Source organism: Vipera berus, assembly GCF_964194415.1.
Source record: "Vipera berus genome assembly, chromosome: 12".
NCBI classification, from domain to species: domain Eukaryota; kingdom Metazoa; phylum Chordata; class Lepidosauria; order Squamata; family Viperidae; genus Vipera; species Vipera berus.
In genome coordinates this window covers 11,941,549-11,962,436 of record NC_138215.1, presented here as the reverse complement: position 1 = coordinate 11,962,436, position 20,888 = coordinate 11,941,549, and the positions used below count along the sequence as shown (strand labels likewise).

General features: G+C 41.3%; 1 protein-coding gene across 1 annotated transcript in view; it reads right to left on the bottom strand.

The window, feature by feature from the left end:
* The window catches only part of ACAN (aggrecan), a gene marked incomplete at both ends in the record, with an annotated part of 38,976 nt that extends 20,405 nt beyond the window's left edge, over nt 1–18,571 (bottom strand). The window contains 10 exons of the mRNA XM_081337313.1: nt 3,295–3,474; nt 4,210–4,503; nt 5,304–5,431; nt 7,224–7,398; nt 9,114–9,599; nt 9,870–10,163; nt 11,807–11,934; nt 13,454–13,628; nt 15,807–16,193; nt 18,502–18,571. Of these exons, the coding sequence (XP_081193439.1) occupies nt 3,295–3,474; nt 4,210–4,503; nt 5,304–5,431; nt 7,224–7,398; nt 9,114–9,599; nt 9,870–10,163; nt 11,807–11,934; nt 13,454–13,628; nt 15,807–16,193; nt 18,502–18,571 (2,317 nt within the window). The remainder of the gene's footprint in view (nt 1–3,294; nt 3,475–4,209; nt 4,504–5,303; nt 5,432–7,223; nt 7,399–9,113; nt 9,600–9,869; nt 10,164–11,806; nt 11,935–13,453; nt 13,629–15,806; nt 16,194–18,501) is intronic.
* Nucleotides 18,572–20,888: the final 2,317 nt, after the last annotated feature.

The following is a 20,888-nucleotide window of genomic DNA, read 5'->3' as shown; positions in this document are numbered from 1 at the left end:
CTATCCTGCAATGCATGAAGTATATATTAGCATGCAGATATCAGGCTACGGAGCAAGGATGTATTTCATATCTTAAGAAAATGGTATCTCCATTTTGGTGATCAAAACTGGAGTAATATACCAAGAGTGAAATTTATAATTCTTCTCTAAATGTAATATTCAGAGTAAATTTCATATTCTTTCATTGAAGTTTTCATTGCCGCACACCTGTTACTGATCTATAAGTTCCAGATCCTTTTAATTCTACTGCATAATCTTCAGATTGTTTCTGAATCATACTTCATCAGTTTATAAACAAGGCCACACAGGTATTCTGAGTGATACATTATAAAATGTTTAAATTCAGTTGAATCTCTTTGTTTTCCCCTTTGTTTCTGCAGCTATTTTTGTACTATGCTATTTATACAAAGATAAACTCAGTCAAGTGTACTAGACCATTGTGAAGAGTCTCAAAAGATTTTATCTTTGTCGTGTTAGTAATCAAATATTGCAATCTAAACAGATTGTTCTTTCTCCACTGAATGAACTTCAGTGTTTGGCTCATCATAAAAATAAACAGTTAATAACAAAACAACAGGGGAATAATCAGGACTTATTATTTTCTTGTATTTATCCCAGAAATTTAATATATTACTTATTACTGTAATAATGTATTCTGCAGTGTTTCTGTTTGTATCAGCCCAGAAATATCAACTGTTATGAATGCCGTCCTTATTCTTTTTAATCTGTTTTACTCTTTTGAATCCTGCAACATCTTGAATTTAATCCTTGATTTTTTATTGGAGCATATGCACTTCATTACTCATTTATGCTAGTTGCTTAATACCTTTTCAATATGTATTGGAATCATACAGAAAAGCAAATTAAGTCTTGGTAAAATATTCATTTTGATAGCGGCAATTCTTCCTAACCAGAAAAGGTTTAATTTTTCGCATCTGAAAACATCTGCTATAATATTTCTGCAACTGTGTAAATAAGTATTTTAAACCAAATTCTTATTATTTCTGACAAATAGATTTCCAAGAGTTTAACTTTTTGGTGGTGGTGTTAATGCCCATTACTTGATGCAGATATGGCTTTTCTTTCTCTGCTAAAGTCTATGCCAACATTTGGGGGATTTTTGTTATTGATCTGATAACCTGAAATTAGGCCATATTGCTGTATTTATTCCATTAACAATCCTCTATGGTTTTTTGGTTTGCCTTGCCAATTTGCATAAACATAGCATAGAGAGGTTTTTAGGCAAAGTATTTGACCTGTTTCAGAAAGCTGCAGATATCAATAAGTTATAATTAGGGAATTTTCTTCAATTTTATCTAATTTATCTAATTCTCTCTTTATCTAGTTTGCCTAGAAAATCCCTGCAGTTTTCCTGGCACGGTTTTTCTAAAGTGGTTTGCCATTTAGTTTAAATATAAAACTGGCACCAAAAAGAGCCTGGAGCTGGGTTCATGTCACATGCTAAACTCTAAATCTAGAGTTACGTAGCATAAATGTGTGTCATTTGTATCACTACATAGTTACAGGTGAATAAAGTCCGTGACTTAATGAAACAAAGGTAGTAGATATATGCTAACAATGCAAATAATTTTTTACAGATGGGCAAAAAACACTTTTTGAGATTATCTGATCTCTGGCTATCTTCGGGGAGAGGGGAGAATAGCCTGGATCTAGATTTCATTCATGAAATTTAAAATCTGCTAAATGGGAATTCCCTTAAAGTCTACTAGAGTTGAGTTGTAGAATAGAATAGAATAGAATAGAATAGAATAGAATAGAATAGAATAGAATAGAATAGAATAGAATAGTGAAATGAAGAGTAGAATAGAATAGAATAGAATAGAATAGAATAGAATAGAATAGAATAGAATAGAATAGAATAGAATAGAATAGAATAGAATAGAATAGAATAGTGGAATGAAGAGGAGAGGAGAGGAGAAGAGAGAAGAGAAGAGAAGAGAAGAGAAGAGAAGAGAAGAGAAGAGAAGAGAAGAGTGGAAGCAATAGAATAGAAGAGAAGAGAAATAGAAGAGAAGAGAAGAGAAGAGAAGAGAGAATTAGAAGAATAGAATAGAATAGAATAGAATAGAATAGTGGAATGAAGAGGAGAGGAGAGGAGAGGAGAGGAGAGGAGAGGAGAAGAGAAGAGAAGAGAAGAGGAGAGGAGAGGAGAGGAGAGGAGAGGAGAGGAGAGGAGAGGAGAGGAGAGGAGAAGAGAAGAGAAGAGAAGAGAAGAGAAGAGAAGAGAAGAGAAGAGTGGAAGCAATAGAATAGATAGAATAGAATAGAATAGAATAGAATAGAATAGAATAGAATAGAATAGAATAGAATAGAATAGAATAGAATAGAATAGTGAAATGAAGAGTAGAATAGAATAGAATAGAATAGAATAGAATAGAATAGAATAGAATAGAATAGTGAAATGAAGAGTAGAATAGAATAGAATAGAATAGAATAGAATAGAATAGAATAGAATAGAATAGAATAGAATAGAATAGAATAGAATAGAATAGAATAGAATAGAATAGAATAGTGGAATGAAGAGGAGAGGAGAGGAGAAGAGAGAAGAGAAGAGAAGAGAAGAGAAGAGAAGAGAAGAGAAGAGAAGAGAAGAGAAGAGAAGAGTGGAAGCAATAGAATAGAAGAGAAGAGAAATAGAAGAGAAGAGAAGAGAAGAGAAGAGAGAATTAGAAGAATAGAATAGAATAGAATAGAATAGAATAGAATAGTGGAATGAAGAGGAGAGGAGAGGAGAGGAGAGGAGAGGAGAGGAGAGGAGAAGAGAAGAGAAGAGAAGAGAAGAGAAGAGAAGAGGAGAGGAGAGGAGAGGAGAGGAGAGGAGAGGAGAGGAGAGGAGAGGAGAGGAGAGGAGAGGAGAGGAGAAGAGAAGAGAAGAGAAGAGAAGAGAAGAGAAGAGAAGAGAAGAGTGGAAGCAATAGAATAGATAGAATAGAATAGAATAGAATAGAATAGAATAGAATAGAATAGAATAGAATAGAATAGAATAGAATAGAATAGAATAGAATAGAATAGAATAGAATAATGTAGAGTAGAATAGAAGAATAGAATAGAGAAGAGAAGAGAAGAGAAGAATAGAACAATAATTTTATTGGCACTTTGAATGTACGCTAATTGGCATACATTAAAATGAAATATGAATAAAATATTAAGATGAGGTTTTACTATATTCTTACCGTTACATATATACTCATACAGTTTCCTACACGAGCACATCTGAAAAATGTTGCAGTTGCAACAGTTTATTCTGGAGTTGAACCAATGGAAGTTATTTACCAGATAACAGTGATGTGTCAGTTGGAAATACTTCTGTTCCCCACTCAGTTTGATTATCAGAATCAGTGGCAAACTCTACTTCCACAGTTGTTTCTTCCCCAGAAGGAACTTCTTCTACACCGGGGACCATCTGGACTGTAATGAAGTCTTCTTCTATTTCCCCATGCAAAGACGGTGTTGCTAAAAGACAGAAATCATTGTTGAGAATACCCAAATAGGGAAATTCGAGGTAGATATAGAATGAAGTTTCCATGATGTTAGGCATATGGTGATAGCCTACATAGTTGGGTTGAAAATATATAAACTATGATGTTGTGACTTTAAGATGTTAATTGGCCAATGGATGTGTAAGTGTTCTCATGGCCATAAGAGGGAGCTAGGAACGTAGCTTCTTTCTCTCTGAATTCACTGCTCTCTCTACTATTATTGTTTTTGCTGTACTGTTGGTTTACTACTGTGATAAACCTGAACTGTTTATTGACCTCTGGACCGGTAAGAAGACTTTGCATTTGGAATACTCCTTGGACTGTTGCTATTGTGTATGACCTGGACTGTTTATTTTTGACCGTGCAGTTTTGTTCTTTACACCACCTCAAAAGTAAAGTATTTTTTGCTTTCACAACTCAGTGTACTCTTGTGGTTACTGTGTGACTCTTACTGCTCTCAGTACCCTTCCTTGTCTGTGCAACTCCTTGGTAGCACAAGGAGACCTCTGCACAACAATTCCTAACACATGATATAAAGCAGGGATCTCCAAACTTCATCCTGGCTAGGAAATTGTGAGAGTTGAGGTCCACAAGTCTTAAAGTTGCCACGTTTGGAGACCCCCTGATACAAAGGAATGAAGAAAAAAAAGTTGAATTCTGAGTGGAAAAGATTGCTCCCTCCAGTTCAGAAAGATGAGCAGTTCCTTACCTCTGAAGCAAAAGACATGATGCCTGGATTGGGGGTCAGGGAATCCTGTCTGATTGGAGTACAAGTAAATCGTTCTCACACCAGGCTTCTCTCCACCACAGGTAGGGCGGGGATTAACTATGGGATATCGGAGGCTGCCATCAGCCAACCAGCCGGCCTGGCAGATATCTTGGCCCAACCTCCAGGCAGCATAGAGTTGTCCAGTGGAAGCCATGGTTGCGTTTTGACTCTCACAGTATCTCTGGGCTTCCAGGAAGGTGAATTGTGCTGTCTGAGTTGCAAAGAAGACCTCGCCTATAGAAAAATGATGAACGGTGGTGAGGTCCTACCTCCATTAGAGCTATGCAGCAATTGGGTTTCAATTTCTCCCAAACCCTACGGAGCATGGATCTAGCACCTATCTGTAACCCCTCCAAGCAACTGAAAAATCCCATAAGTGGATGTAGCTGCTTTTGCTGGAGGTCCAGATCCAATGGCCCTGATTTATGAACACTTCCTGACCTACTGACAACAACGGGGTGTATGGATTATGTATTTCCTCTTTATCTCACCTTTCGTTTGCTCTTAGTCAGTGTTTCTTGGCCAACTTTTAAAATAGCTGGACTTCAACTCTTAGGATTCTGGTTGGAGAATTTTGGGAATTGAAGTCCACATGTTTTGAAGTTGCCAAGATTAGAAAATGCTGGTCTACGTGATTGCTGATCTGAAGTCACTTACTTCAGTCTTTCTTTCTTCCAGGACACATGTACCACAAAGCTCATGCTTTTGATTCTCCTCCTAGTGGGCTGTGGTTAGCTAGAGTCTAGGCTGTGTCTATCTGTACAATGCTTTTCCTGTAAATAAATATTCTCTCTGCAATGAAGCTTGCTTGACCAATCTTTGCTCAGGTCAGATTCCTGCTCTGTAGAATGTTTTTTTTGTGTGTGTGTGTCTCACACAAGAGCACTTCAGCCTTCAGCATCTTAAGATGTGGCAGACACCTACAATCTTCACCTTTGGAGATTGAAACTAAAATGTCATCTAGCCGTATTTCCATGACTACCCCAGATATAAATAAAGCACTTCTCCAGAAGATCCCATAAATGTAAACATACCTTTCAGTCTTTCAATGTAACAGTAGGCATCAAACTTTTCCGATGCTGGGCGCATACCATATGATCGCACTCCAGGGAAGCTCTCCTTGTCTCCTGCACATTTACTGCGTGGAACAACAATGGGATACCTGCCCGACAAGGATGGATCTCATCAAAGATCTCAGAATTTTTCACTAATAGCTGAAGAATGCTTTAGGTAGGCTAGGGCAGGGGTCTGCCATCTTGACAACTTTAAGACTTATGGACCTCAGCTCCCACAATTCCTCAGCCAGCTATGCTGTCTGAGGAATTCTGGAAGCTGAAGTCCACAAGTCTGGCAGACCCCTGGACTAGGATCATGTAATTGTTTTCAATGTAAGGATTGCACTTAGGTTTTTGGAAATGTGTTGGAAGCTATATTCCCAAAGTAGCTCAGGCTAAAACTATTTCATGAATTTATATTTAATTAACTGAATAAATTTTACGACCACTGCATGTGTACTTAATGGAGAAAATGTTAAAAGCTGTAGTTTTGCTGATAACCTTTGGAAATACTTCAGAGACCACCCAAAGCTTTCAGCTCTGTGTACTTGGTGAGGTCACAATGGGCAGATCTGAACTAGGTTCCTCAGCTGGCACACCGTGGTATTAATAATCTCTTCACTGAACAAAATGAAAAAGAATGCGACAACAACTCTGCATGATTTCAAAATTTGCATTGCTCCTTAATTTTAAGCTTTGTATTCTTCCGTGTGTGCTGTTGTCATGATTCCTGATTTCTATTTTGTTCTATAATATGTCTTTAAACCCATTGTGAACTACCTTGAGTTGTTTGCCATTCATTAAACAGCCTTATAAATTTAACACAACACATAAAATAAATAAAAGCAGGCTTCCAAATTTGTGGGGGAGAGAAAATGTAGTTCGTAATCAAGAAAATGTTTAAGTTAGAACAACACATTTCCTCTCAGCTTTGCAAACTACGTCATTGGCAGTTTCTGCACTGCAGTTTGAAGAATTTGAAACACTCCTGTGAGCTGACAAGTTCAGTGTAAATATTTTTCTGGAGAAAAAAAAGGGTGAGTTGATAACTCTGAGGTGAACAGAGACCCAGATCTGTGCTTCAAAGCTTTGTTTTAGGCTTTAGAAGTATTAGGGGTTTACTTAGAATTTCAAGCATCATTTTCCAGGAAGAACCTCTTGGAGTAAATCCAACTCAATTTATAAACTTGAATTTCAATTGTATTATTTTAATCTGCAGTGGAAACTCTCCTGATGGAAATTTCCATTGAAATCAATCTCTGTGCCTAGAAAAATGGCAAATAAGACAGAAGGCTAAACCTTCTCATTTTCTAGGATCACAGAAGACAGATCCAGGTGTGCACAAACCTTTCCAAACTCAGGACTGGCTTTGGTTTTTAAGTGAGATACAAGAAATGTATTTGGGGATGCCAGGACAAAATTAAATGTGATTAATTACCTTTGAATTATAGTCAGATCAACTAGACACAGTCAATTAAGCCTTGATTGGGCTCCCATAACAGGAATACCAGGGGCACTAAAGATCACATTGGTCGCTTATACACAACACCATATATTTTAAATGCTGTTTAGTCTTTTGGACAGCTTGCCTGTTTCTGCAAGCTCAACCAATTTGGCTAGTCTAAAGTCCAAGACATCATGAGGACCTAGCAAAAATGGATTAGTTTAGCATCTGGGTGATGTGTGTTGCATGCAGCCCCTGTTTTTATACTCAGTAGATAATGTAAGGGGAAAAAATTGGGCATCCCAATAACAGAATCTATAGAAATTAGTGGTACTCCTGCTTAATGGGGATCCCCAGAGGCTGATTAAAATAGACAGGAAAATCTGTTCTGCAGACAGGAAAATTCCTCTGCATGGTATGTTCCTTCCTTAGCCATCAGCCCAGAGCCTTCTTACCTAACCGTCTGGTCACTTAGCCAGCCAGCATCACACTGCTCATAGCCTTCTTCATAGGCAGCCTGTAGTTGCTCTGGAGTAGCAATAACAGCATGATTATCTAGGCAAGCTTGCTGAGCTTCGACAAAAGTCAGGGAATATCTGTTGGTGGATGGCCGGTAATGAAAAACGACACCTGCAGAGAAATCAACACAACACAAGTAGGAAGTAGGTTGAAAAAGAAATAGGATGCACGGGTGGTAGTTAAGGAAAGAAAAACAAGATAAAATATTTTTTGCTGGGAGTTATTCCCGTACTCCATACAGTTCTTGGTATCTGATTCACATGACCCACGGGATGAGGGTAGAGTTCCAGTGTGGTGCAAACACTCGGAAAAGTTTTGTTTAAAATCATGCTCCTCCCAAACTCAGCAGAGATCGTGTCTCATGAAAGGATCGAGAAGATTGTATGTGTGCCCTACAGTGTGCCCACCTATGTTGAAAAGCTGAAGAGAGAAAAGGTATCAGAGAAGAAGGGAAAAAGCACAGAGAAAGTTAGAAGATGCTCTGGAGGTGAGGAAGACAGCCCAGAAATCATGTTCACACAACATGGTTCTCAAGGAGGTGATGCAGTTTGGGAAAGCTGTTTCCATGGCTTAGTGCAGGGGTTTCATATTTGTTAAAAATCTGCCTCAGAAATGCTCTCTCTGCCATGCACATGGCAGGATCATCTCCTATCTCTCTTCCAATCATGAAATGCATTCTCACGGACATTGCACCCAGTCTGAACCTTCAAGCAAAGCCCCCAAATCTTTCTCTCTGGCCATGCTTTTGAATAATGTTTGTTTGTTTGTTAAACAGAATTTATATGGCTGCCCCAGTGGTGGGATTCAGCCGGTTCATACCACTTCGGCAGAACCGGTAGCTAAGTTTTTGTTTCCCAGGCCCAGAATGGATTTCCGGAAGCGGCATCCACACAGAAAACCGGTTTTTTCACATATTTGAATCCCATCACTGGGCTGCTCACTCACTCTCAGTGACTCTGGGCAGCGTACAGAAATAAAAAATCCAACAAACAATATATAGATAAAAATAACCCCCTCTCACCTCCCTGGCTACAACCAATCAAACCAGCCACTTGATGGGCTCTATGCCACTCTTGGTTCCTTAGGTCCGTTGTCCAAGCCAGGTCTTCAAGACATTGCAAAAGAGTGTCAAAATGGGGGGGGGGCAAACTAATTTCCCTGGGGATAATGGAGAAGGTCCTTCTTCTGGGTCTCACCAGATATACCTCATTAGGGAAGGGGGCACGCAACATCCCCTGCTTCCCTACTCTGGTGGGCCAGGTAGATGTGACTGGGAAAAAACTATCCTTCAAATAGTTTTTGAGCCTTGGTGGAGCAGTGGGCTAATGCCTCCTTAAGTAACACCAGCTGCCTGCAATTAGTGCAGGTTCGAGTCCCACCAGGCTCAAGGTTGACTCAGCCTTCCATCCTTCCGAGGTAGGTAAAATGAGGACCCAGATTGTTGGGGGCAATAAGCTGACTTTGTAATAATGCCACTTGGGGGTGTGTGAAAGCCCTAATAAGCAGGCATATACATAGGATGAAGGCTACTGCTAAGTTTGTAAGCCGCCCTGAGTCTTCGGAGATGAGCGGGATATAAATGGAATTAAAAAAAAATAAAAAAAAAATAACCTGATGCCAAGCCATGCAGGATAACAACCACAACCACAACAACAACACAACAAACAACAAAACAACAACAACAAGCTACTAATTACTTCAGTGCTTTTGCTGATAGTTTTTGAATTCTCTATCGTTTTTGTCTATTAATTAGCTTGATACTTCACCTTAACATATAGGAAGGTGCACTGTTCATTGAAAAACAGAGGATACCCTTGGCTCTCTACCTGTGGGAGATGTGGGTTTCTGAGGGACTTGATCCACATCAGGAGCAGCTGTCCCTGGCACAATCTGCTCTTCTGCCGTAAATGTTGAGGCTGATTCGGATTCTGTGGCGGCAGTGGGCCATGAACTGTATTCCTCTGAGGTGGTTTCTGGGATAGCCGTGGGGAAGAGCGCATCCAGGCTTGAGGCAGTGCAATTTCCTAGCTCCTCCCAGATCCCGACCTCAGTCCTGTTCTCTGCCTCATCAGTGAAACCTGTTGGAAAGAGACCTGGACTTTCTGTGATGCCTTCATCCACCTCTAAGGAGGTGGTGGTCAGGTCTATCGGTTCCAAGGTGGCAATGCTTCCTCGAGCTTCTTCTTCGGTTGTGTTGCGTGGAAGCTCCAGCTCAATATCTGACTCCGTGAATGTCTGGATGGTGAAGCCACTGCCCAGCTCATCGACAGAGTCATCTGTGACATTCTCACGGAGGACATGAAAGTCAGCGCCTAAAGCACAAAGAAGGTAACTGTAAAGTTATTGGCTTTGGTAAAGCAAATCACAATAGGGAACTCGCCTTTTTCAGGCTGTTCCAGGACTGTCATCAAATGCTTATTTGAGAGGAAGAGAAATACACATCTGTGATTTTTGTTTTTGTTTTTTTTTAAAAAAGGCGGGAAGCAGAAAATACCACGAAACATTGGAAGGAAGAACCGCCAAAACTGAGACAGAATGAAAAATAAAAATAAAAATAGCGCAGTGTCTCTGTTTCTACTCACCGGTGTAGCAAATGGCATCATAGCGAGAGTGAGGGTAAGGATACCCTGTCTGGTTGACATAAAGATACACCGTACGTACTCCCACCAGGTTGCCACCACAGATGGGAGTTGGTTTGTTGATGGGATAGCGGACGCTGCGGTCTGCCAGCCAGCCAGCACTGCAGACATCCATCCCATCCTTCCAGGCCAGATATAACTCTCCCGTTGTTGCCAAACGTCCACCGAGACTATGGCATTTCTCCGCTGCTTCTGAGAAAGTGAACTTCTCAGCGGAGGTGGCGTAGAAGACTTTGCCTGCAATCACAATGCACAATCATGCCACTGATTAGCTCCCGAAGGATGCCCCTTCCGTTCATTGAGAAGCTTCATTAGACTTTTCCATCCATTATCTTTGTTTACGCACAGGGACTGAAAAGTCCAGAGGAAAACACTTGTGTGTGTGTGTGTGTGTGTGTGTGTGAAAATGGATTAGAAAACACATTTCTGAGAATGAACGAATCGAAATTTGAACTCTTGATTTCTTAAGAACTGGACCATGGAAAAATTACAGCCCCTATCATTTTAAGACAACCCCACCCATTTTATCAGTCAGGTGCACCATGAAAAATGTGTATAAGGATGGAGGTTACTCCCTGTTGGATTCATTTAAAAAGAATAACAGGCATCCTCTATCTTTTTCTCTTTAAGATTTTCCTTCCTCAGCTTGTTCCTTCTTTCGCTTATAATACAGCTTCATTAACTACTCAGACGCTACATCGTAGAAGAGAATTATGTCACCCCTGGGAATAGTCTGCAAATTGCTTCCTCCTCCCCACCCTTGCTCCCTGCAAGTTCAACCTTTTCATTCAGTCCTAAAGATGAATCCAGAATATTAAGCTATCAAATCCACCAGCCACCCACTACAATTTCGGCATAATTTATCTCCATGGGGTGCTGAGAGGATTAAATTAGAAGCAGGGTACCAGATCTGCTATTTTCAGATTCTTGAGTGCAGGATTTAAAAAAAGTCAGAAAATAAGAGTTTTGATAAATCTAGAAAATGCTTTGAATAGGATTGATGGTACAGTTACTACAAAACAAATTTACTTGTAAAATCTATATTAATGGACCCCCCCCAAATGCTTATTAAAGAGCGTTTTCTTTAACTTTAGAGGCAGCTCATTGTCCAAAATAATTTCAGAATTCAGAAAAGGGTGGTCAGTTGCTTCAAAAATTCCCTGTGCTCCTTCCCCCTCTGGCAAAGAAACAGAACAGAATAACAGAGTTGGAAGGGACCTTGGAGGTCTTCTAGTCCAACCCTCTGCTCAAACAGGAATTCCTCTACCATTTTGGACAAATAGTTGTCAAATCTCTTCTTGAAAACCTCCAGTGTTGGAAATACCCACAACTTCTGAAGGCAAACCATATCGCTCTTTGGAGAAGTCATCCAGAAATTAGGTTTTGATATCATTATTATCAAGTTAAGACGTGACCCTAGTTTTGAACTGAAGAGTTTCTGTGGAACTCTTCAAAAGGCGTTTGTGGATGGATAAGGGGAACAAGATGAATCTTTGCTTTGTTGGTGGATCAAACTGGTTGATTTTAACAGCTGCTCTGCCACTACTTCAAGTAGTCTTCTCAGTACTCACATTGATTGACCTTGAACAGCTTAATTTTTGTTATTGCCTTTAACTGTGCTGATTAAAATATCCACAGTACTCTTCCTGAGTATTGTGGATTTTTCCAATATTTTAAGAGGACAAGAATTCCCATTTAATAATCTTTGTACACGTTGGGTTGAGATCGCATAACCCTAAAAAGCATCTCAAAGCACATCAAATCCATGTGTTTATTTTTCTGCTTAAATCACTGAGCAATGTTTTAAACCCCGCACAAGTATCATTAATGCCTTCTAGCTGAAGAATAGAAGTGTGTTAAGTATAACAAGAAACTATTACCTTCCATTTCCTCTGCATAACAATAGACATCATATGTCTCATCTGTATCTCGAACGCCATATGTTCTCACTCCAGGAAATCCATCCTTGTCACCATAACAACCTTCTCGAGGATGGTGCATTGGGTACCTAGTTTAATAAAAGAATTAGGGAAAGGAAAATGTATCTTCAAGGGAAAAGGATGGAGAAGGGAAACAGTATATTCTGGGATAGGATAGGAATAATTTCTAGAAAAATCAAAAAGATGATCGAGCATTCAGAACTATAGCTTTTACGTTAACTGGAAAACTAACATGGAGAACCTCCACTTGTGGACCACTGAGTTCCACCACTCAGTTCTCTGGCTTCTTCTCACTGTTTTCAATCTTCATTTTCTTTTTCTTTTTTTTAATTGTCCATCCCATAAATTTTTGCTCACAAAAATAAGAAATTTCTCCCTCAGGGAAGCTCTTGACCCAAGCTCTGATAGAAATTTTTCTCTCGTGTGTGTGTGTGTGTGTGTGTGTGTGTGTGTGTGTTTCGTAGATTTTCAAAGGTACAGGTATGTAGGTCTTGGCGTATTCAGGTCTTTTCCCGTGTAAGATTGAGAGTGTCTTGGCGACGTTTCGACAAGGTTCCACTTGTCATTTTCAGGCTGGTGTCTTCGGCTTCGTGCTTGCACAAGCATGAAGCTGAAGACACCAGCCTGAAGATGACAAGTGGGACCAGGCTTACAAATGGGGGACATTTTCACTGCCAGGTGCTGTATGTAGCATGTCAAGGTGCCTAGGACAGCGATGATTGAGTCGTGTGGGTAGGACCAGATTTTATTTATTTATTTGAGAGGGAGAGACTTTTAGATATTTTTTTTCAACAGTTAAGCCTTTCCTAGGGCTTTTACCATCATTCAATGGATAGGAAACCATGACAACTGGATTCTGGAGCTGTAAAACCCAGTGATGAGACCTCAAGTTGCTCATCTCTGCCTTGCTGCGTAGTTGTACAAAACTTAACCATCTGGAAGTCACTTAACTGCAACTCACAGCAAGCAAGCCAATCTGTGAGGGAAGCTGGGAGAAGTAGTTCAGTGACACCTGCCCTGAAGGTGTGCACCCATGTTTTTAAAAATTTTACTTTTCTTTCCTGAATTTCCACTAATATTATCCAGGCCAACAGAATTGTGTGGAGAGACAAACCTGATTCCTTGCCAGCTATAAAGCCTTCAATTCTCATTAAATGAGCAGGAGGGAGATAGCCGAGTCACGTAATTTCCTACCCTTTCTCTAATTGCTGATCTGCAGCACCACTTAATATTATACCATGATTGGTCTCTCCACACTGACCACTCTGGCTGGGGAACATGGAAACAAATTTTAGTTTACCCAGATGGTGTAGCAGAAGAGCAGGAAGAGCCAGCGGGTGGCGTCAAGAATGGAATCAGCCTAGAGTCATTATGTTCCCACAAATGGTTCTAAGTCCATCCCCTCTTGAATTCCACAGACTCTTTATCTAGCACCAACATAGTGATGACTGTTTGTTGACTAGATTCTTGTGTATAGACATGAGCAATAAATCATTTTAGCTGGAACTTAATGTGTGGTCCCAGTTCTTTGCATCTGACAGATGAGTTGGAGGAAATGGTATACAAACCCCCTTGGCAATTGCTCACCTGACTGTTTGATCAGACAACCAACCAGCATCACACTGGTCAAAACCATCATCATAGGCAGCTTGGAGCTGTTCAGGAGTTGCAATGACTGCACTGTTTTGGATGCAGGCCTGCTTTGCCTTCTCAAAGTTTAAAGTGTAGCGGGTAGAGATGGCTCTGTAATGGAACACGATCCCTGGAAAACACATTGGTTCAGTTTACACAACAGGCTTCACTTGGCTAATGAACTAACCCACTGTTGTGGTCTGTTGGCCGCCGGACAACTCCGCGGCTGACTCAGAGGAGGAAGCACGGGAGTGGGCATCGGGGCCATCTGAAAGCTCCGATGGGGATGAAGGAATGGAACTGTCGCAGGCAGGGACAGAGGTGGAGCCTGGGCCGTCCGCCAGCCCCCAGATGGAAAGGCTGGAGACCTCCATGCCTTGAGGCAAGTGATTCAGGAGAGAAGGATCGCATGAGGCCAGTGATTGATGCATGGGCATGGTGGAGGCTGAGAAGAGGAGAACAGCGAGAGGCTATGTATGGGCCGGTCTTCGGGGCAGAAGAATCACCACTGCTAACGGACCCCCACCCTCAGCTGTGGATAAAAGGCAGGGGCAGAGACGAATAGATGTGGCAGACAACCGGTCAGCCACTTCTATTTGGAATTTCTGACTCTGGTTTGTAAACTTGCCGGAGTTTTCCTCAGATCCTGTGGCACTGGGAGTGCCTTCTGAGCGTGTGCATGTTGGAAAAGAGCCAGCTTGCCTGAAGGACTGTTGCTGGCAAGTGTATGAGAGACTGAGATTAACTCTCGGTTTTGGGAGACCCCTGCAGGGGAAAAGGGAGCAAGCTCCGTTGTTTGGAGGCAACTAAAGACTTGTAACAGACGGCTGTGTGAAACTGCTGGCATTCCTGAATAAAAGGAACATTGGAAATTTATCGGTGTGTCTTTTGTGTTCGGGGAGTCGGGTCAGAACACCCACCTTATGGATTGGTGCAATGTTTTAATGCCTAGGTTAATAAAAGGATTGGGTGTCTACAAGGTGCTAGTTTCCCCAAAACTAGCCTAACTGTGTATAATGTGTGCTTGTAGTTCAGCCATTCATATCCATAGAGATGAATGACAAAATCTAAAATCCTTTTCAGGTAAAAATGGTCAAATGGCTGACTTCTTAGCACTGCCATCTTCCTATGAGAAAAATGTGATCTTCATTTAGCACCTCGAGTTTGACATTTAATGCCCCACAAAAAAAGATGAATAGTTTTGGCTTCACTCAATGAAATCAGATCACCCAAAGAGCATTGTGACCTCAGAAGCCAAAGGAAGGGAAACCCATTAAAAGTACATCTAATTTATACCAAAAGCAGTCGCGTTATCCTTTGACTGTGCATATGCTAATTCCTTTTGGACTAATGAATATGGTTGTAATAGACTGTGGACTTGCAGCAACAGAGGGGGAGGATTTGGGCAACACACACATACAGCATCCCCAGATAGAGACCCGGGACTGTGCAATCCCAAGATGGAAGCAGGAGGGGAAAGAGGTCCAGGGTAAATACACTCTAGAATCTTTCAGGATATATCTAGTTATACTTTAATTTGGCAAGATTGATGTCAGGCCCAAGTCAAGAGACAAGACAGTGAGATCCAATTGAATCTGATCCTTATACCCAATAGACAGAATCTTGCCAAACAAGAACTGTAACTTTCTAACCTTCATCATAAACAATACATTAGTAATGCCTTTAGATTTATATTTGCTTCTTTGTCACACATTCAAACGAAGACATGTTCACTGTAAACAACTCAATGCCGATATCCCCCAGTTACTATACTTGTTCATGACTCATTGTTCTCTGTACTACCTCATCTCATTCCCACCCATCCATTCAGGCTATTTGGCAGAATATTTTCTCATGCTGGATCAGAGAATATGGTAGCTTTGTACATCTTTTATTATCACTAAAGCATAACACATAACAGCCACCAACTTTTGGATGTTCACTCGGAGCATTCTAAATGACACTGGTTCATACTTTCTGACATATAACTTAATCTTCTGATTCACAATTAAGCATATACCCTTTCTTCAAAAATCAACGAGCACAAGTAGGAATAAGCAGGGAGGTACCAATAAAGAAGAACAGCTGTAGCACAAGGTTGACGTGAGAGGTCCTTGCTGCTCTCTGAGTCTGGTTGTGTTTTTGCAAATGTTTCATTCGCCAAACTAGGTAATGTCATCAGGGCTAGCACTGATGAAAACAACCAATGTCAGCACCAAGGACCCCTCATAAAAATGGAGGGGAAATTTGCAGGACATCCCCAATCAAAATTCAGCTCCAAAACAGTAAAGAAGATTTGCTTTCTTACCTTTAACTTTCACCTCCACCGTGTCCTGGCTGTCCTCAATACCATGAATTACTTCACAGCGGTAGATCCCAGTATCATTGGACCGGAGTGTCTTGATTTCCAAAGTAGCATCAGTTGGTATGGAAGGATAATTGGGTAGAGAGATAGACTCCTGGTAGGCAGTGTTGATCCGTACCTGCCCATCCATGGCCACTAGAAGGGTAATTTCTTTGTCTTCTGATAGTTTACTCCATTTGATTCTTGGAGACACCGGAGGGGTGTTGGGAGCTGTGGTGACTGGCCCCAAAGTGTCGATAAAGTAGCAGGGAATGGTCAGCGTTCTTCCCAAGGGAACACGCAGGGGAGAACGTAAAGGTATGCTCACACTGAGCGTGCCGCTGTGGTCTACTGATGCCCAAAAGGAAAAGAGAAAAGAAGAAGGAAATATCAGTACCACAGGATCATCCCTGTTGAACGGACAGAATCATTTCCAAACCAGGCCCCTTTGAAGAACTGCCTGTGTCCTTCTGGAAAAGGTGGCCAGCCCTTGGACGTAACTCAGAGCAGTAGGATTTTTGATCCGTCTGAAGCAGAAAACAAGTGGAATGCTTGTTTGTTAAATTTGTTTGCTGCCCAAGCTCTCGGTGGGGCTACTCAGCAGAAATATGCAGCTTTCCTCAATTTGTCAAACATTAGTTGTTGTTAGTTGCGAAGTCGTGTCCGACCCATCGCGACCCTATGGACAATGTTCCTCCAGGCCTTCCTGTCCTCTACCATCTTCTGGAGTCCATTTAAGCTCACGCCTACTGCTTCAGTGACTCCATCCAGCCACCTCATTCTCTGTCGTCCCCTTCTTCTTCAAACATTAACCCAACTTTTAAAAAGAACCCATGGAACAGCTTGCCTCCAGAAATCATGGGAGCTCCATCCCTGGAGATTTTTAAGAAGAGACTAGACATTCACCTGTCTGTGACCATACAGGTTCTCCTGCTTGAGCAGGGGGCTGGACTAGAAGACCTCCAAGGTCTATTCTATTCTATTCTATTCTATTCTATTCTATTCTATTCTATTCTATTCTATTCTATTCTATTCTATTCTATTCTATTCTATTCTATTCTATTCTATTCTATTCTATTCTATTCTATTCTATTCTATTCTATTCTATTCTATTCTATTCTATTCTGAGGAAAAAAAGTTTAAATGCACCGTAGCAGTCTATGTGATTTCATAGTGCTGGAGATGCCATCAAAGTCTTGTCTTACTGCCTGGATAAAGTGAGGATCTGAATAGTCAGAACGGGTTCAGTTGAATCCAAACAATACAGAATGATTATTGTCCACCAGAGCTCTTTGTCTAATCCATCGTTGTCTTTTAGTGGGAATCTGCTACCCACGAAGAAGCAGGTTTGCAACTTAAGGGTCCCCTCGGACTTCTTCTCAAGGAGAAGGTGGAGACTATGGCCATGGAGGCTTGGCTTGGCTTTGGTTGGTACATTAGCAATGGCTCTACCTGGGGTGAGAGAACTTTGCTAAAATGGCTCACGCCCTTCCCATTATCCTTACTAGCCCTCTCTAGCTTGCTCTACTTGGGACTGTTTAAAAAACCTACTTGGAAGCCGCAGCAGGTCCAGATTGCAGCAGCCTAATTTGTGTCATTGGGAGCACATTATGCATGTGCTACAACCCTACATTAGTTGCCAATAAGCTTCTAGGTTCCATTTAAAGTACTGGTTTCAATCAATATAGCCCTCTATGGCTTGGCACTTGGTTGCTTTCAAGGCGGCTTTCTCCAGTTAGAATCAGCTGGAGCTACACAATTATTCCAGAAGAAGCAGCTTGTGGTTCCTCACTTCCAGGAGGCAAAAGGGATTGTGGTTCTTCAATTCTGGGAAGTCACTTCTTTGTGGTCGTGCCGCCCCTTTAGAAAGGCCTCCCAGTTGACATTAGTTTGGCTCTCTCTCTTTCCAGGAGGCAAAAGGGATTGTGGTTCTTCAATTCTGGGAAGTCACTTCTTTGTGGTCGTGCCGCCCCTTTAGAAAGGCCTCCCAGTTGACATTAGTTTGGCTCTCTCTCTCTAATGGCCTTCAGCAAAAAAAAAAGAAGACTTAAAACAGAGCTCTTTTGTAGAGCATTTGGGGACTGAGCCCACTTATTGTTACTTTGCTTATTGTTTCTTTACTATATTTTATCCTTCTTCTTTAGTTTCTACTGCGGTGATTTTAACCATCTGTAAAATGCTGAGAGAGTTCTTAAGAAAAGGGCAGAGGACATGGGATCTTCTGGATGCACATTAGTAGCTAAACCACAACTTCCATAAACTCAACCAATGTGCTTAATAGTATAGGATGATGGAGACTGCAGCTGCCAACATGTGGAAGATCATATGACATTCCTTCTTGCTTCAGAAGCCGTTCAATATCCGAAGATGGAAACTCTGATAACTTAGAACAGGGGTCTTCAAACTCGGCCCTTTTATGACTCATGGACTTCAACTCCCATAATTCCTCAGCCAGCGTGCCTGGCTGAGGAATTCTGGGAGTTGAAGTCCATGAGTCATAAAAGGGCCAAGTTTGAAGACCCCTGACTTAGAACGTAGAAGAAGCAGCATGAGAATTCTTTTACATTGTCAATTACTTCCCAGACAAGCAACAGAATTGCTTCTGTTTTTTTTTTTACTTTACAATTCATACTAAAGGTGAACCCCTGGTGTGACGTACCTAAAACCTCCACAGAGGTGGCTGCAGCGATGACATGCAAACACACAAATGCTAGTAGTAAAGTGGTCATGCTTTTCCTGAAATACAAATAGAGGATAGTGAATTAGTATTTTTGCTAGGATGAGCAAAACGATAACTAATGTCAATTTAGCAGGAGGTGGTTCAGTCCATATCAAGCACCTAGACAGACAACAATATTTTACAACAGCGTCTTTAGGATTTCACATTCTCTAGCTGGCAAGGAAGAAAAATACTTTGCGTTTCAATATTTTGGATGTGCTGCCTATTACAGTCAATACGGACTTTAAATTAAGAGGTGACAATGTTCAAAATTGGGTGTTTGGTCACAGCTGTAAACTGGACATCGTCACCTCCTGATTAGCAGATGCCTATTGCTGCTAAAGTTTATTAAATCACAGTTTCCTGATGCATCTGAACAAGGAGATTGGCTTATGGGTGGCACAAACTATACTTGCAACCATGGTTTAGTCAGAACATTTATCCAGTTCAGATAGAATGGAAACTGTGTTTTAATCCATCATGGAAGCATAACAATAAAGTGAGCGAGATGTGGGAAAAGGGGAAATAATGAGGCCACAAGTGGTACTTATTGGTTGGGTTCACACAATACAATAAATCTAAAGACCAGGCTGCCAAGATATAATTGCTTGATTCACATAACGATAACGTGCTATGCCCAAGCAAATGATATTATAACTTAATAAGATGAGCCAGGTTATATAAAATGCCCGTGGAGATTCTCAGTCATCCAGGTCATAGTTGTCTGAAAGGTGCCTTTTCAAAAGGCAACTGGACTGTTTGTTTTCCTTGAGGAAGAAAAAGAAGACGTTTCGCTTCTCATCCAAGAAGCTTTGTTGTGGTTTTTTTCCATCCTGCTGGAACCAACGAAGCTTCTTGGATGAGAAGTGAAACATCTTAACAGAATAACAGCACTGGAAGGGATCAGAAAGCAGGGCAAGAAACAAGGGTTGGAAACTGACCAAAGAGAGAAGCAACCTGGAATTAAGGAGAAACTTCCTAACACGGTTAACCAGTGGAACGACTTGCCTTCAGAAGTTGTGGGTGCTCCATCACTGGAGGCTTTTAAGAAGAGATTGGAAAGCTGTTTGTCTGAAATGGTATAGGGCAGGGGTGTCAAACTCAACTTCATTGAGGGCCGCATCAGCATTGCGGTTGCCCTCAGGGGGCCGGGTGGGTGTGGCCTGGGTGGGCGTGGCCTACTGGGTGGGCGTGGCTAGAGTGCGTATGGCCTACTGGGTGGGCGTGGCCAGCTCTACATCGTTCGCATCAAGGGTGCCTATGGGGGCCTGGGCAGGAGTGGGACAGATGTGAGGGTCTCTGGCAGGAGGAGGGTCTCTGGGCCAGGGCCAAGGCAGGGGGGGCCGTTCCCTCACTGTTTCCAGGATGGCTTCACGGGCCGCATGAAACCACTTCGCGGGCCGGATCTGGCCCCCGGGCCTTGTGTTTGACATGTCTGGTATAGGGATTCCTGTCTGAGCAGGGGGTTGGACTAGAAGACCTTCAAGATCCCTTCCAGCTCTATTCTGATTATGTCCACAAGAAAGCATCCCATTAGATCAGAAAATCAAAAGTGATTCAGAAAAAAACATTTTCTTCCCAGTGAGCTGAAATTTCACTATAAAAACCAGCAGGAGCTCAGCTGGCTTCATATCCAGTTACCTAATGAGGCATAAGTTGATATTAAAGTAGAATTGGCTTAAGAGCATAAGTGGAGAATAGAATGGAGGTCAACCTGAACCAGACAATAAAGTATATTTAAAATACCAAATCATACATTATTGGATTTCTAGGAAGGCCCATAAAAAATATAGAAATCAACTTTCAAAATTCTCCAATTTAGTTCTGGTCAGATGGGGAATGAAGGCGGAGAAGGTAGAAGCAATTGCATGATTTTTTTCCCCCAAATACAAATGAAATTCTCCAAACATTTTACCACTGAGATTTTTTCTTCTTCTGCCAAGCCTGTTATATCCACCACAATCAGTTTCTTGATCACAGAGAAAATGAATGGATCATAGAATAAACTAATCCTCAATTTAATCCAGCACAAATGACCAAACCTGGATGAATTATAGAAAGACCTGGAATTAAGGAGAAACTTCCTAACAGTGAGGACAATTAACCAGTGGAACTGCTTGCCTCCAGAAGTTGTAGGTGCTTCATCACTGGAGGTTTTTAAGAAGAGACTGGACAGTCACTTGTCTGAAATGGTACAGGTTCTCCTGCTTGAGCAGGGGGCTGGACTAGAAGATCTCCAAAGTCCCTTTCAGTTCTATTCTCATTGATTGGTTAAAGATAGGTTAAAGGAAAGTTAGCACAATTTCAGATCTTTTGGTTGGGTTTAG